Genomic DNA, 12,695 nt, shown 5'->3' with positions numbered 1-12,695 from the left:
TCGCGTTTGAACTAGTGTCTACGAGACTGCTTCTCGGAGCTTGTTTTTTATTATGTTGTGCTTTTTATATACCGCCTACAATTCCGTTATCATCTTTTGAAAAAAATAATTGTGCGTGAGAAATTCAATAATTTTTAATTTAATTTAATTTAATTGAAAACTGTTGTTCTACATACGATAAGGTTTTAGTATTAGGATATTAAAATTTTTAATACAAATTGGTCATCGGTTGGTATACAAAATTACTATGAATATTGTATGTCTTTCTGTGAATTTCCCCAACTAAATGAAGTAGTCAATCAAATGGGACGGACTCTGGACGTAGTTTTAACATATCAGACACGTTGGTGTTAGTATGCGAAGTATATATTCCTTTAACAGAAGTTGATACTACCCCCTGTTAACGGGAATTATTTCGGACGAGTCTAACGGTCGTGATTTATGTTACCACCTCCTGATATCGGGTGGACAACAAGTTCGATCTCCGCGATGGAATTTTCGTAAGTGCAATTTTTTTTGTACTGTACTACATATTAGTTGTCGTATTGGAATGCATTGTACGAGCTGTAAAATGCTGGCGATGCGTTAAATTATTTTTACAACATTATTAACCTAACTAACGTGTTTGTCGATTACTATCGGCACCGCCGGTTCGCACCTGTACTGCTCAGTTTGTTCCCACTTATCAGGCTATTTCTCTGCTCAATTCTCTGATTTCTCAGCAGCCAGATATTGATATATTTAAAGACAAATTCGATATATTTTTTAAATGTTGTTTAAAATTTTCAAATTTGGAAAATAAACCTATGGCTCAACACACGTTTCGGGATACTGTAAGTGTAGTGAGCAATTTATAAATAAATAAATGAATAAAATAAACTATTAATGTACACCAATTAAGAGAAATATTCCTCAAGTCATAAATATCAATCAAAAATAGTGGGGAATGTCCGTATAAAATATTTTTTCAATATTAGTCTTAAATTAAAGGTAAAAGTAATTAAGATCCATATTCTTTTTGTTCGTTCACTTAGCGTTTATTACAAAATAAATCAAATGCAACTAAGAATACGATCGTAAATACCAGAGCAAGAATGCACTTAGAAATTTGCTCAATACTTCCACAAGGTCTAGGTGATAAACTACTGTGGTTTGATAAAAAACGCGAGGTATTAGATTGTTTAGAGTCGATATGGGTACTAAGGATGAGTTGTCTGATGTACGCATCGCTCTATCGCGTCTAAAGAATAAGTTATCAGTAAATCCAGATGATCCAGATGATGGTAACGCGTGTGTAATACCTCTGGTATTGCAGGCGTTTATAGACTACGGTAACCGCTTACCATCAGGTGGACCGTACGCTTGTTTGCCACCTCAGCCGTATAAAAAAAAAAAGATTTATCCACCATTTACTATAAAAAAAACTGTGGAGGTATTCAAGACACTTTTATATATTTATACTTTTATATATTTTTAATATATATTTAAAAGCAAGGTTTTTGTCCAGATACAAAGAAATCATCTCGCGTTATTTCCAAAAAATAATAGAAATTTGCATATGGTTTGCATAACCGAAAAAACTAGTCTATCATAATTTGTATAGGTATTTGAGAATGCATTACTCTGTTTATTTACTTATCATGTGGTCTAGGCATAGAACAGACCACCTCTTCAATGCATTCGTAAGAAATAGGCTTGAAGGTAGTGCAATAATTTGTAATCCATATAAATGTTAATTCAAATGTTTGAGAAAATCCAAAATAAGTTATTTCGGTTTGTTTGTTTGAAACAATACGGGGTGTATCCTTATTTCTCTATCATGTATCCTATCCTTTACCAGAGGCAGACTTTGTGCAAAAGTCAATTGCTTGGGTACCTCTGTCCCATTCGTGTTTCAACCGTTAAGCAGTGGTGTTTGCATGGCTGTGTTTCAATTTGAAGGGTGGGATATGACGTGAATTTACTGGGTACAGAGGAATAACATCTGAGTACTCAGGAATGGCAACACTTGAGGGGTATCATGGGCGAAACAGTATACTCTGTTATTTCCATGGTACTGCTCATGTCTATAGGCCACGGTTACCATTTTCCATCAGGTGGGCCGTCAACTTGTTTGTTATTCTAAGTTGTATAAAAAAAATCCTTTTCATTTTGGGAATTGGCAACTTAAAATGATAAACAAGCTGACGGTTCACCTGATGGAAAGTAGTAGCCATCGTCTATAGACATGAGCAATACCATGGACATAACATTTTCCCATAATACTCCATATGTGTTGTCATTTGTGAGGACTAAGGTGTTATGTCTCTGCACCCTGTAAATTCACTGCCATATCCCACTTTTTCAGTTGTAATACAACCACAACTACTTTACGGTTAAAACCCGAATGGGACAGAAATACCCAAGTAAACGACTTTTTTTACAAAGTCTCCTGCTAGTATAAGGTAGAAACTCCAGCAAAAAAAAGAAATACTTCATTAATTGTTACTCTCGATATTTAGAAGGTGCCATCCGGCTCAGCTCAAGGTGGCATCTTCACGCATCACGCTTCATCTTCAGTAGTTCGCGATAATCTTCAGAGTGATTCGTCTGTGTAACATTATTAGCGGATATGACGAGTTCAATATATTTAATTGTTCAATAAATAAGTTCACAGAAAGGTCATTATTTTATTATTCTAATACTATTTAAAATCGTAGATGACATTGTTATAATAAATGAATGAATAAATAATGAAAATGTTTAACAAATAAGTAATTGACCCGACCATAAATCTAATAATCTTATATAAATGTTTAAGTCTGCTGATGACCAATTGTAATACAAATCAAATATCGATAAATTAATTGTAGCTTCGATTTGTTACTTATTTGCATTTATAATTGTTATTAATTCAAAAAGTGTTTTTATTTATTAATTATAACAAAACTTGCTTAACTTCTTATTAATTTCTAATGAAACGGAACTATACCTTTTATTACTATTATTATATTACTATATGGATAGTTCACCAAGTTTATTCCATTTATAGTATTAGTAAGGAATTCATTTGTGAACAACTCTCCCATTGACTATATCTTATTACTATTATAAATGCCAAATTTGTGTGGATTTATAAATGGAAATTTGTTACTGTTTCACAGAAAAAACTAGTGAAATAAAATAATTAAACTGATGCAGAGAGCGACTTTGGATTAGACTATTTAGAGATTTATCAAAATTTATAAGTGAGCAAATATAAAATAGTTAAGATTGATAACGACGACAGAGATTGAAAATATTATCTTTTACCATACTCACTAGACGCAGTGCAGTTTTATACAATGACTAACATCAACACTGAAGTGGTTCTGCGTAAATTACTCGACAATATAGCTAAAGAACATAACTATAAAGACCCTAATGTGAACGTGCGAGCTATAACTACCGCCGGTGCTAATTATAGTTCGGTACTATATATAGTAATAATTTCGGCACCTAAAAAGGAAGAACTTCAACTTTTCGCCAAAGTCGCCATTGTAGGTAAGGTCGCTCGTTCGCAGTTACATTTACCACTATTCGACATAGAACGCTTCGCATATAAAGAATTATTACCAGCGTATGAAAAAATACAAGATAAAAACAATTTGTCTAAAGAAAAGAGACTAGTTTGGCCTAAATTTTACGGTTGTAATCAAAATCTGTATGAAGAAACAATAGTTCTTGAAAATTTAGCAATTAAAGGATACGTAACATATGACAGACTCAAGTCGGTTAACTGGGGTTACGCTTCCAAGGCTGTTGAAACGCTCGCTAAATTTCACGCCCTGTCCATAGCTTATGGCGAAGAAAATCCAACACAATATGCTGAACTGATACAAAAAATGAAGGTTAAACCAAATTCATTGGACAAAATGGCTGGTACTTTAGACAAATTAACAGATATGGCTGTAGGTGTGATAAAAGAAGAAAATAAAGAAAGATTAAAACAATATATTTCAAAAGAAGGTGACCTCAAAAACATAACGACACTTTATCAGTCAACAGGTATAATTGTTTTAAATCATGGTGACTACAGACCGAGCAATTTAATGCACAAAATGAAAGATGTAAGTCTCAGATGATACTGCATTACAATATATTTTATTTAAATTTATATTCATGATAAAAATGTGTATAATTATTTAGGAAAGTTTATATCTTCACTCAGATTGCTACATCGATAGAGTTTAAACTTTGTAAGTTCTAAGCTTAAGTTTGTAATTATAAATTCCTTTTATGAATTATATTCATTCATCGGCCCATCTGGTGGAAAGCAGTACCATGGGCATAACAGAGTATACTGTTTCGTTATTTTTAATTTCGAAATTATTAATCTATAATTAGTCATATGTAGTAGGTTGGAAGACTTCAAAAGATTACAATAGTAAACTTATTATAAATATAAATAATTACAAGAAATAATCACAATGAGAAAACAATGGGCGACCTTATCGCTAAGAGCGATCTCTTCCAGGCAACCTTTGGATGGAGAGGAGTAATTATAAACAATTTGGTGGGAGGCACGATGAAAAATTTTGTTAGTTCCAAATATTGGAGATGTGATACATATAATAATATAATTATTATCATCGTCATTATTATATTAACCGTTAATTATCTACTGCTATACATAGGGCTCCTCCTCAGGGAGTTTGGCCAGTAGCTGTTACGCTTGGTAGGCGGGTTGGTAACCGCAGTTAGGCTTCAGTTATATTTTAAGAGGGACGCTGCCGCTTACCCTCGAGCATAAATTAAAAATGATATATTAATGAAATTGTGGTAACTCCCCTGATAATCTATTAATGATAGCTCTGACGAATGATATTGAAAACTTAACATTGCAAAATATTGCAACATACCAGAGGGAGACTTTGTACAAAAGTCGATTGCTTGGGTACCTCTGTTCCATTCGTGTTTCAACCGTGAAGCAGTTGTGTTTGCATGGCTGTGTTTCGGTTTGAAGGGTGGGATATGGCGTGAATTTACTGGGTACAGAAGGAATAAAACTTGAGTCCTCAAGAATGGCAACGCCAGGGGGGTATCATAGGCGAAACAGTATACTCTGTTATGTCCATGGTACTGCTCATGTCTATAGGCGACGGTTACCACTTTCCATCGGGTGGACCGTCAGCTTGTTTGCCATTCTAAATTGTATATATATATATATATATATATATATATATATATATATATATATATATATATATATATATATATATATATATATATATATAGAATCGATTGACTGATTGACCCAGACAAGTCAGTCTCCTGATCCTTACAAACAAGGATCGTTTGATTCTTATTGTAACTTATGACTTTTTTATTTATACTATTTATATTTCAGGATGGAAGTTTAGATATTATTCCTATAGACTTTCAAACAATATCAGCCAATAGTCCTGTTCACGACTTGTACTATTTTATTTTCACGAGCTCAGATGAAGAGTTCAGGCGTAAATACTATGAGCAATTGCTTGATCATTACTACCAACAACTGTGTCGAGCATTACGCAATCTGAACCTCGATTCTGAAAAGCACTACCCTAAGAAGAGTTACGAAAAGGATTTAAAGGAAGTATGTAAAAAAAATTATCTATTTATTTTCCAACACAAATTTATACCTGGTAACCACACAATTGGGGGAGGGGGGGGGTAGGGGTTTGTTAGCAATACGCACTACTAGTCATATTGCTAGCAATTTTTTGTTTATACAACTTAAAATCGCAAACAAGCTGACGCCCCACCTGATGGAATGCAATATACCCTACCTGGCTTTTCATTCGTCACTGGTGCCCCACCAGCGTATACTGTTAGCGCAGGCGGGGTTACCATTTCATTATCATCCATTTAAAAAAAAAGCCACATATTTGGAGAATTGACAAAGAGATAGGATAGGAATCGTTTAACAATAACAAAAGACAAAAAAGCAGGAATATATATTTCGATAGAGAAAATTAAAAACTTTTTAGAAAAAATGTATGTATATATAAAATAAAATATTCAAGTAAATTATTGCTATTTTTTATTTTCTCCAAAATAAGATTTAATCTTGAATCTTTTATTACTAAACACGTTTACTACTAACCTTTAACTGTCCACTGCTAAGCATAAGTCTTTCCCATAAGGGGAGTTTAAGGCTTTTGATTAAAGAGATGCTTTATGCTTATATTCAGCAGTGATAGATAGATAGATAGATAGATATATCGTTTATTTGTTTGTTACTAATCACACACATGTTCATACGAATAGATAATACATAATACAACATAAGATTTATAAAATTATGTTATTATGTGTGATCTGCAGCAATACAAAAAGGTCGAAGCTCAGCGTGGAACATTGTTCAAGGAACAAAACACTGATTTTCAGCTTTAACCCATTTGAGGGTACGTGAAAATAATAATTAAAATAAATATAAAATAAAAAGAGTTATTGGTGATTGTCTGTGCGGTGTGTGTATAATAAAAATAATGTAAATAGTTCAGGGTATAATTTGATATAATTTTAACTGAGTGGTAAGGATAAAGCGAAGAAAAAAAGAAAATAATAATAAGAGAAACATAGAAAAAAATAAATAAAAAATCATGACATGAGATTGCAGTGGACAGTTAATGGCTGATATGATGCTAATATGATGATTTAAGGCATCTCGTCCTCATTATAAAATTTTTTTCGTTGATTATTTTGGCTCACGAACAGGTTACCAGAGGGAGACTGTACAAAAGTCGATTGCTTGGGTACCTCTGTCCCATTCGTGTTGTTTTCCGTGAAGAAATTGTGTTTGCATGGCTGTGTTTCAGTTTGAAGGGTGGGATATGGCGTGAATTTACTGGGTACAGAGGAATAACATCTGAGTCCTCAGGAATGGCAACGCATGGGGGGTATCGTGGGCGAAACAGTAGACTCTGTTATGTCCATGGTACTGCTCATGTCTATAGGCGACGGTTACCACTTTCCATCGGGTGGGCCGTCAGCTTGTTTGCCATTCTAAGTTGTATAAAAAAAAAGGTTATATTCAAATTTAATATTACATAGGATATTTCATTTATTGTTTTATCTATATATTATATAATTTGTATTTATTTCAGTTTGTACGTTTCGGCCTGTTCCATGGTGTATTTTCACTGCCAATGATCACTGTTGACGCCGAGAATGCGCCAGCTCTTCATGGCGAAGACGGTATCAACTGCGTGCAGAATATCAAAACCAGCGACCTGTATTTAGAGAGGCTGAATGGAATTGTAAATGACTATGTACGATGGGGTATACTTTGAACGTACTGTTTTTCCATGAATCCAAATTAATTAAATAATAAATGTGAATGTACTTTAATGTTTCCAAATTTATATCCAAAATTATCTCGAGTGACATATTTGTAAGTAAAAATTATATAATAATATTTAAATAGTGCATAAATTTATAATAAAAAATTTTATTGACAAACCTAAATGTTCATAATTTGCGTAAAATATTAGGTATCACTTTGTGGTTCCGGCATAAGGTCACTATTTTCTTTCCTGTAGGTATTATAATAGCGTCCAAGGGAACTTAATGGTTGAGAGATGGGCAGACGTCCCTCTTAAAACATCACTAAACGCCTAACTGCGGTTACGAAACCACCTGCCAAGAATGGCAACTACTGGCAAAATCCCTTTAGATGGAGGCCTATTTAATTATGAATTAGAATGTTGATTAATTGAATTTCTTAGCCGTGCGGTGTTGGCATAGAATACACTATCCCTTCCTTTCCTATGGGTGTCATAATAGGCGACTTAGGGAATTTGATCATCGAGGACAACAGCATCTCTCTTAAAGTGGTTGGTCAATCAATCAATTAGGTCATCTTCCCCGTCATATAAAAGTAGCGGGTCATATAGGGGCATCGGGGCTAACCTCACTACTAATATAATAATCTATTTAATGTAATATAACACCATAAAAATAGTAATATTCCCACTCATCCTTATGGCAAAAACACACGAAGAATAAAAACGGAAAGTACAAGAGGAAGGAAACTTATATCGAGAAAGTAATAAAAAAGAACTATTTGACAGTTCACTAAAACTCTTTTCGATTATTTAGGCCGAGTGAAATGACATAAACTGGTCGACGGTCGGGTAACTGTCAAATATAGTACCTATATTGTGTACAAGTACGAAATACTTTCTTTCAAACAAACTTTTGTATGTAGTAACTTGTTCATTGTTATTAAAAGACATGCATAACAAACTTTATTATGCTCGAGCATATATTTTATTATATTTTAATACATACATAAATATTTTAGAATATTTTACTGAATGAGGTGTTATTTTGCGGAAGCACATATCACTGGTTAGTCGATTAAAAATTAAGCTCCGGACAGTGTGTCTATCAATTTATTTGAAGGTACCTCGTTTAGAAGTAAAACACGTGTTGCAAGATTTGCGTGGATGGAATAGCGGTTAGAGGTTGATTACTGATATGAAAGGTAGTACTTCATTAATAATCATACCAGCCATTATCTGTCCACTGCTGAAGGTAGACCCCCAGAGACTACCATAAGAAACATTCCTGAGCCGCCTGCATCTACTGACTACCTGCAATGCATTTGAGGTAATCATTCTATTTAGTCAGGGGTCGTCTCACACTGCGATTGCCTATACGAGGACATCACTCAAGAGTCTTTCTTGCTTATCAGTTTTTTATGCAACTCAGGATGGAAAACAAGCTGATGGTCCACCTGATTGAATGTGATAACTGTCGGTTATAGACATGAGCAGTATCATGGACATAACAGAGTATACTGTTTCGCCCATGATACCCCTCCACGTGTTGTCATTCCTTAGCATTAAGGTGTTATTCCTCTGTATCCTGTAAATTCACTGCCATGTCAAACCGAACACAGCCATGTAAACATATTTGTTTCATGGTAAAAACACAAATGGTGCAGAGATACACAAACAAACTACAAAGTCTCCTTCTGATGTTGTCGGTTTTTCAAACTATGTGACCAGTTTATTGCTACTTCAGCTTTCTTATTCTTTAGGCTATGTCAGTAACTTCTGTTACTAATAATATTAGTAGTCAATTTTTAAATATTGGTAAACGCACACATACTAAAATTATCAGTGTTCCTTTACTATATTAGACATGTTTTATACATATAAACCTTCCTCTTAAATCACCCTATCTATTAAAAAAACCGCTGCAAAATCCGTTGTGTAGTTTTAAAGATTTAAGCATACATAGGGACGGACAGACAGCGACAGTGACTTTGTTTTATACCATGTAGTCATAATTCTTATCGGAATAACCAAAATTATCTTTAAGGTTATATTTCTCTTCATTCATACTCGTATATTATTCTGTGCTATTTAATTCATAGAAAAATTCATTTACATTAAAATCACGTCTCATTTCTTTATACAAAACGGCTGTGTTTTAGTTTTAAAGGTGGGATAAGATAGAAAGATTACACATTAAAGAGGCATAACACCTTGGCCCTCAGGGATGATATCGTCACCTTTATGGTAAACTTACGAAAAATCTTGTTTTTTATTGAATGCGCCTAATTAATTATTATTATATTACAAGTATCAGAAATAAATGCAAATTCGTTACTTTGCACCTTCATACATGAGAGTTCCTAGGTGTTGAGTTATACAACAGCAAATCTATGAAAGTGTTACTTTCGTAAATATACCAAGGTATAAATCACGTATTTTGGAGAAAACTTCAGTTTTAAATAACAACGTTATAGTAATCATTCATGTAAAATAACTAAATTAGGATTGAAAAATTGATAAAATAATTATTGAAATTTTCAAATTAAAGTGTTTATTATAGAAAATACTATTAAAATATGCTAAGTAAGTTTACTTTGGGTATATCACAAAAATATGGAGATTCGAGCTACTCGATTTCTTTAACCATTAGAGATAGAAATTTGAAAATAAGCCACAATAAGTAGTATGACGCAAAAAGTAGATTTTTAAAGAAATGTCAAATTTGAAAAAACTGCGGATTCGTAATTTTGTCATAGAGGTGACGATATGTATGACGGGGACTATAGATATGACCGCGTATTTGACTACATCCATGGTGCTGTTCATGTCTATAGGGAGATTACCACTTTCCACTAAGTGGGCAGTCAGTTTGTGTACCCTTCTAAGTTGCATAAAAAACTCAAGATTCACATTTGGCAACTGTAGACAGGTTTTAGAGATGTTATAACAGGGATGCTGCTGCCATCCCTCGCCCTTCATTTAAATAAAAAGTCGTAAACCAACGTGCGAGATGAATTATATATTACAGTAAATAACATATGTTTACATTATTTTAAGAATGATTTAACTAGAAAATTTAGCAGACTTTTTTCTACACCACTATTTGTGGCGCATTGTACTTATACAGTATTTTTTAACATGTAAATCAATGGTACTCGTACAAGTGGTAAAAAATTCATAACATTTTTATTTAACGCTTATTCCATGATAAATGGTCAACCTTTTAACTGCTTCAGTTGGATTATACGACACATATTTGTGTGTCCACAGCGCCCCTGTCGTATTTATCCTAAAATCAACCTGTCGTTTTTCCGTTTATTTAACTACCTACTACATTTACAACACATTGTGTGTGTTTGTGTGTGTGTGTGTTGTGTGTGTGTGTGTGTGTGTGTGTGTGTGTGTGTGTGCGCTCGCGTATGTGCGTGCGTGTGTGCGTGCGTGTGAAGTGTGTGTGTGTGTGTGTAATTTTTCATCGTGCCTCCGATCAAATCCTTTACATCCAAAGGTAGAGATCGCTTTTAGCGATAAGGTCGCCCATTATTTTTTCATTGTTTTTATTTCTTGTAATTGTTTATATTTATAATAAGTTTACTATTATAATCTTTTGGAGGAAACATTAAAGAATATATATATATATATATATATATATATATATATATATATATATATATATATATATATATATATATATATATATAGGTTGGGTCTGTCCTGTAGGAAACAGGATTCATTTTACAATACACATTCTAGTAGTACGGATAATTATTTAATTATTAGTTCTATTTAACTATTACTTAGTATAAGTTTATGGCAGTCTATAGGGGAGGTTTATGTCCAGCAGTGGACGGATAGTGGCTGAAATGATGACGATAAGTTTAATTTTTCAATAAGATTTCACGAACAAAACAGAAATATTATAAAACAAATTTATTATAAATATGCAGTTATAGGTTCTTTTTCGTTGCTACAAAGTTTATTTATAAATAATAGTGTTCCATTAAAAAAAAAGATTGAAACGATTTTGATATATAAATATAAAAAAATATAAAAAAATTTTGAATGACGGTAACAAACATAAAAAAAAATACAACTGAATTGAGTATATCCTTCTCTTTTGAGGTCAGTTGAAAAAAAATTTAATCAATGATAGAACCTTTTATTTACAACAGAAAAAAAAATGTTCCACCATAGATAATATTTAAGGTAGAGCATTTTTATATATATAATTATTGTCAAGCTTATGACTGCTTTTGATCGAAAACATCCCGTTTTGCAGGTAACAAAGGAAATCTCCGCAATTCGCTAGTAGAAAGATATTAAAAATATATAATAAAAAAAAAATAATCCGGCATTAATTCAACTCGTTTTTTACCAAGAATAACGGAGTGACATCATAAAAATCTACGTGACATTTTGCATGTCCCTGACGAGGGTCTAAAACTTTGGACGCGTTTCATTTCACCTGAGCCCAAGCGCTGGAAAACTCGCCGTGGGACAGCAAAAGGGGTTTCTTTAAATAATTTTGTTCAAAGGACGTGGGCTGGGGACTTTTATAACAAAAATATATACTCTTGGACATGAAAATATATACAGCGCTTTCTAGTCCAAAATTAGATACTTTAAATGCTTTTCTTTTAAATACCTACAAATTACGGGGTTCAAACCGTAAGCGTAAGAATAAATTAAGTTTTTTATTCTAAAACCATACATACTATGTAGGTGCATATAAACCACCAAAGTGCACCAACACCAGGTTGAGGACTGGTCAAGATATAAAAATAAACAACAATCTCTGGATTCTAAAAAACCTCTAGGGTTTTTAAAATCCAGACTCTCCAAAAGCTCGTATTCCGTGGATATTGACGACGATGGATGTGGGAGATTCCCATTTTAGTCTCGAGCCTCTTATTCGGTGGTAAGTAGTCTTTAGACAGACCTTTTTTCGTTTTATATAAGCTGGCTACCTCTTGGATTTGCAAATCCAGAGGAATTATCCCCGCCAAGGCTAATGCCGAGTTGAGCGATACCGTTCTGTACGCTTTACACACTTTTTGTGCGAATCCTCTTTGTATCGACTCCAATAACTTGACGTTAGTTTGGAGATCGACCGCCCGGCTCCATTCATATGCCGCATACGTCACGATCGGCGCAATGACCGCCATGTTGATAATCCTGACGATTTCTCCGTTGAGTCCCCATGTGGTCTTTGCCGCGCATGATAGTTGTTTATATATGTCCACTGATTTTTTACATATTGCGGCCACATGCGCGTTAAAGGTCAGTTTGTGATCTATGATAACTCCCAGGTGTTTTATCTGTTTAACCAGAGGTAATGTGCGGGGGAACGAACTTAAGTTTTTTAGTTATTAGCATCGCTTGAGTCTTCTGCGGTGCGAACCT

The 12,695-nt window shown here is 33.6% G+C and overlaps 1 protein-coding gene across 3 annotated transcripts; it reads left to right on the top strand.

Annotated features, from left to right (window-relative positions):
• On the top strand, positions 1-7,467 carry LOC116412978 (uncharacterized). 3 transcript variants are annotated; one of them, XM_031909409.2, is made up of 5 exons: positions 137-500; positions 2,502-2,660; positions 3,144-4,088; positions 5,369-5,599; positions 7,113-7,467. In XM_031909409.2, the coding sequence occupies exons 3-5, from the start codon at positions 3,324-3,326 to the stop codon at positions 7,296-7,298; spliced, it is 1,182 nt and encodes a 393-aa protein (XP_031765269.1). In that variant the 5' UTR covers positions 137-500; positions 2,502-2,660; positions 3,144-3,323; the 3' UTR covers positions 7,299-7,467. The 3 variants fall into 3 exon arrangements, with proteins under 3 accessions (XP_052750315.1, XP_031765269.1, XP_031765268.1); XM_052894355.1 differs by lacking the exons at positions 137-500; positions 2,502-2,660 and adding an exon at positions 1-111; XM_031909408.2 differs by lacking the exon at positions 2,502-2,660.
• Positions 7,468-12,695: the final 5,228 nt, after the last annotated feature.

The sequence above is a fragment of the Galleria mellonella genome, unplaced genomic scaffold, assembly GCF_026898425.1.
Source record: "Galleria mellonella isolate WM207_F2 unplaced genomic scaffold, CSIRO_AGI_GalMel_v1 utg116, whole genome shotgun sequence".
Taxonomy (NCBI): Eukaryota; Metazoa; Arthropoda; class Insecta; order Lepidoptera; family Pyralidae; genus Galleria; species Galleria mellonella.
This window is presented reverse-complemented; position numbering and strand designations above follow the sequence as displayed.

Coding starts and splice junctions, on each gene's coding strand:
- LOC116412978 (XM_052894355.1), top strand. CDS start 3,324: ATGACTAACATCAACACTGAAGTGGTTCTGCGTAAATTACTCGACAAT. Junction 4,089..5,368: donor TAATGCACAAAATGAAAGAT/GTAAGTCTCAGA, acceptor TTTATATTTCAG/GATGGAAGTTTAGATATTAT. Junction 5,600..7,112: donor ACGAAAAGGATTTAAAGGAA/GTATGTAAAAAA, acceptor TATTTATTTCAG/TTTGTACGTTTCGGCCTGTT.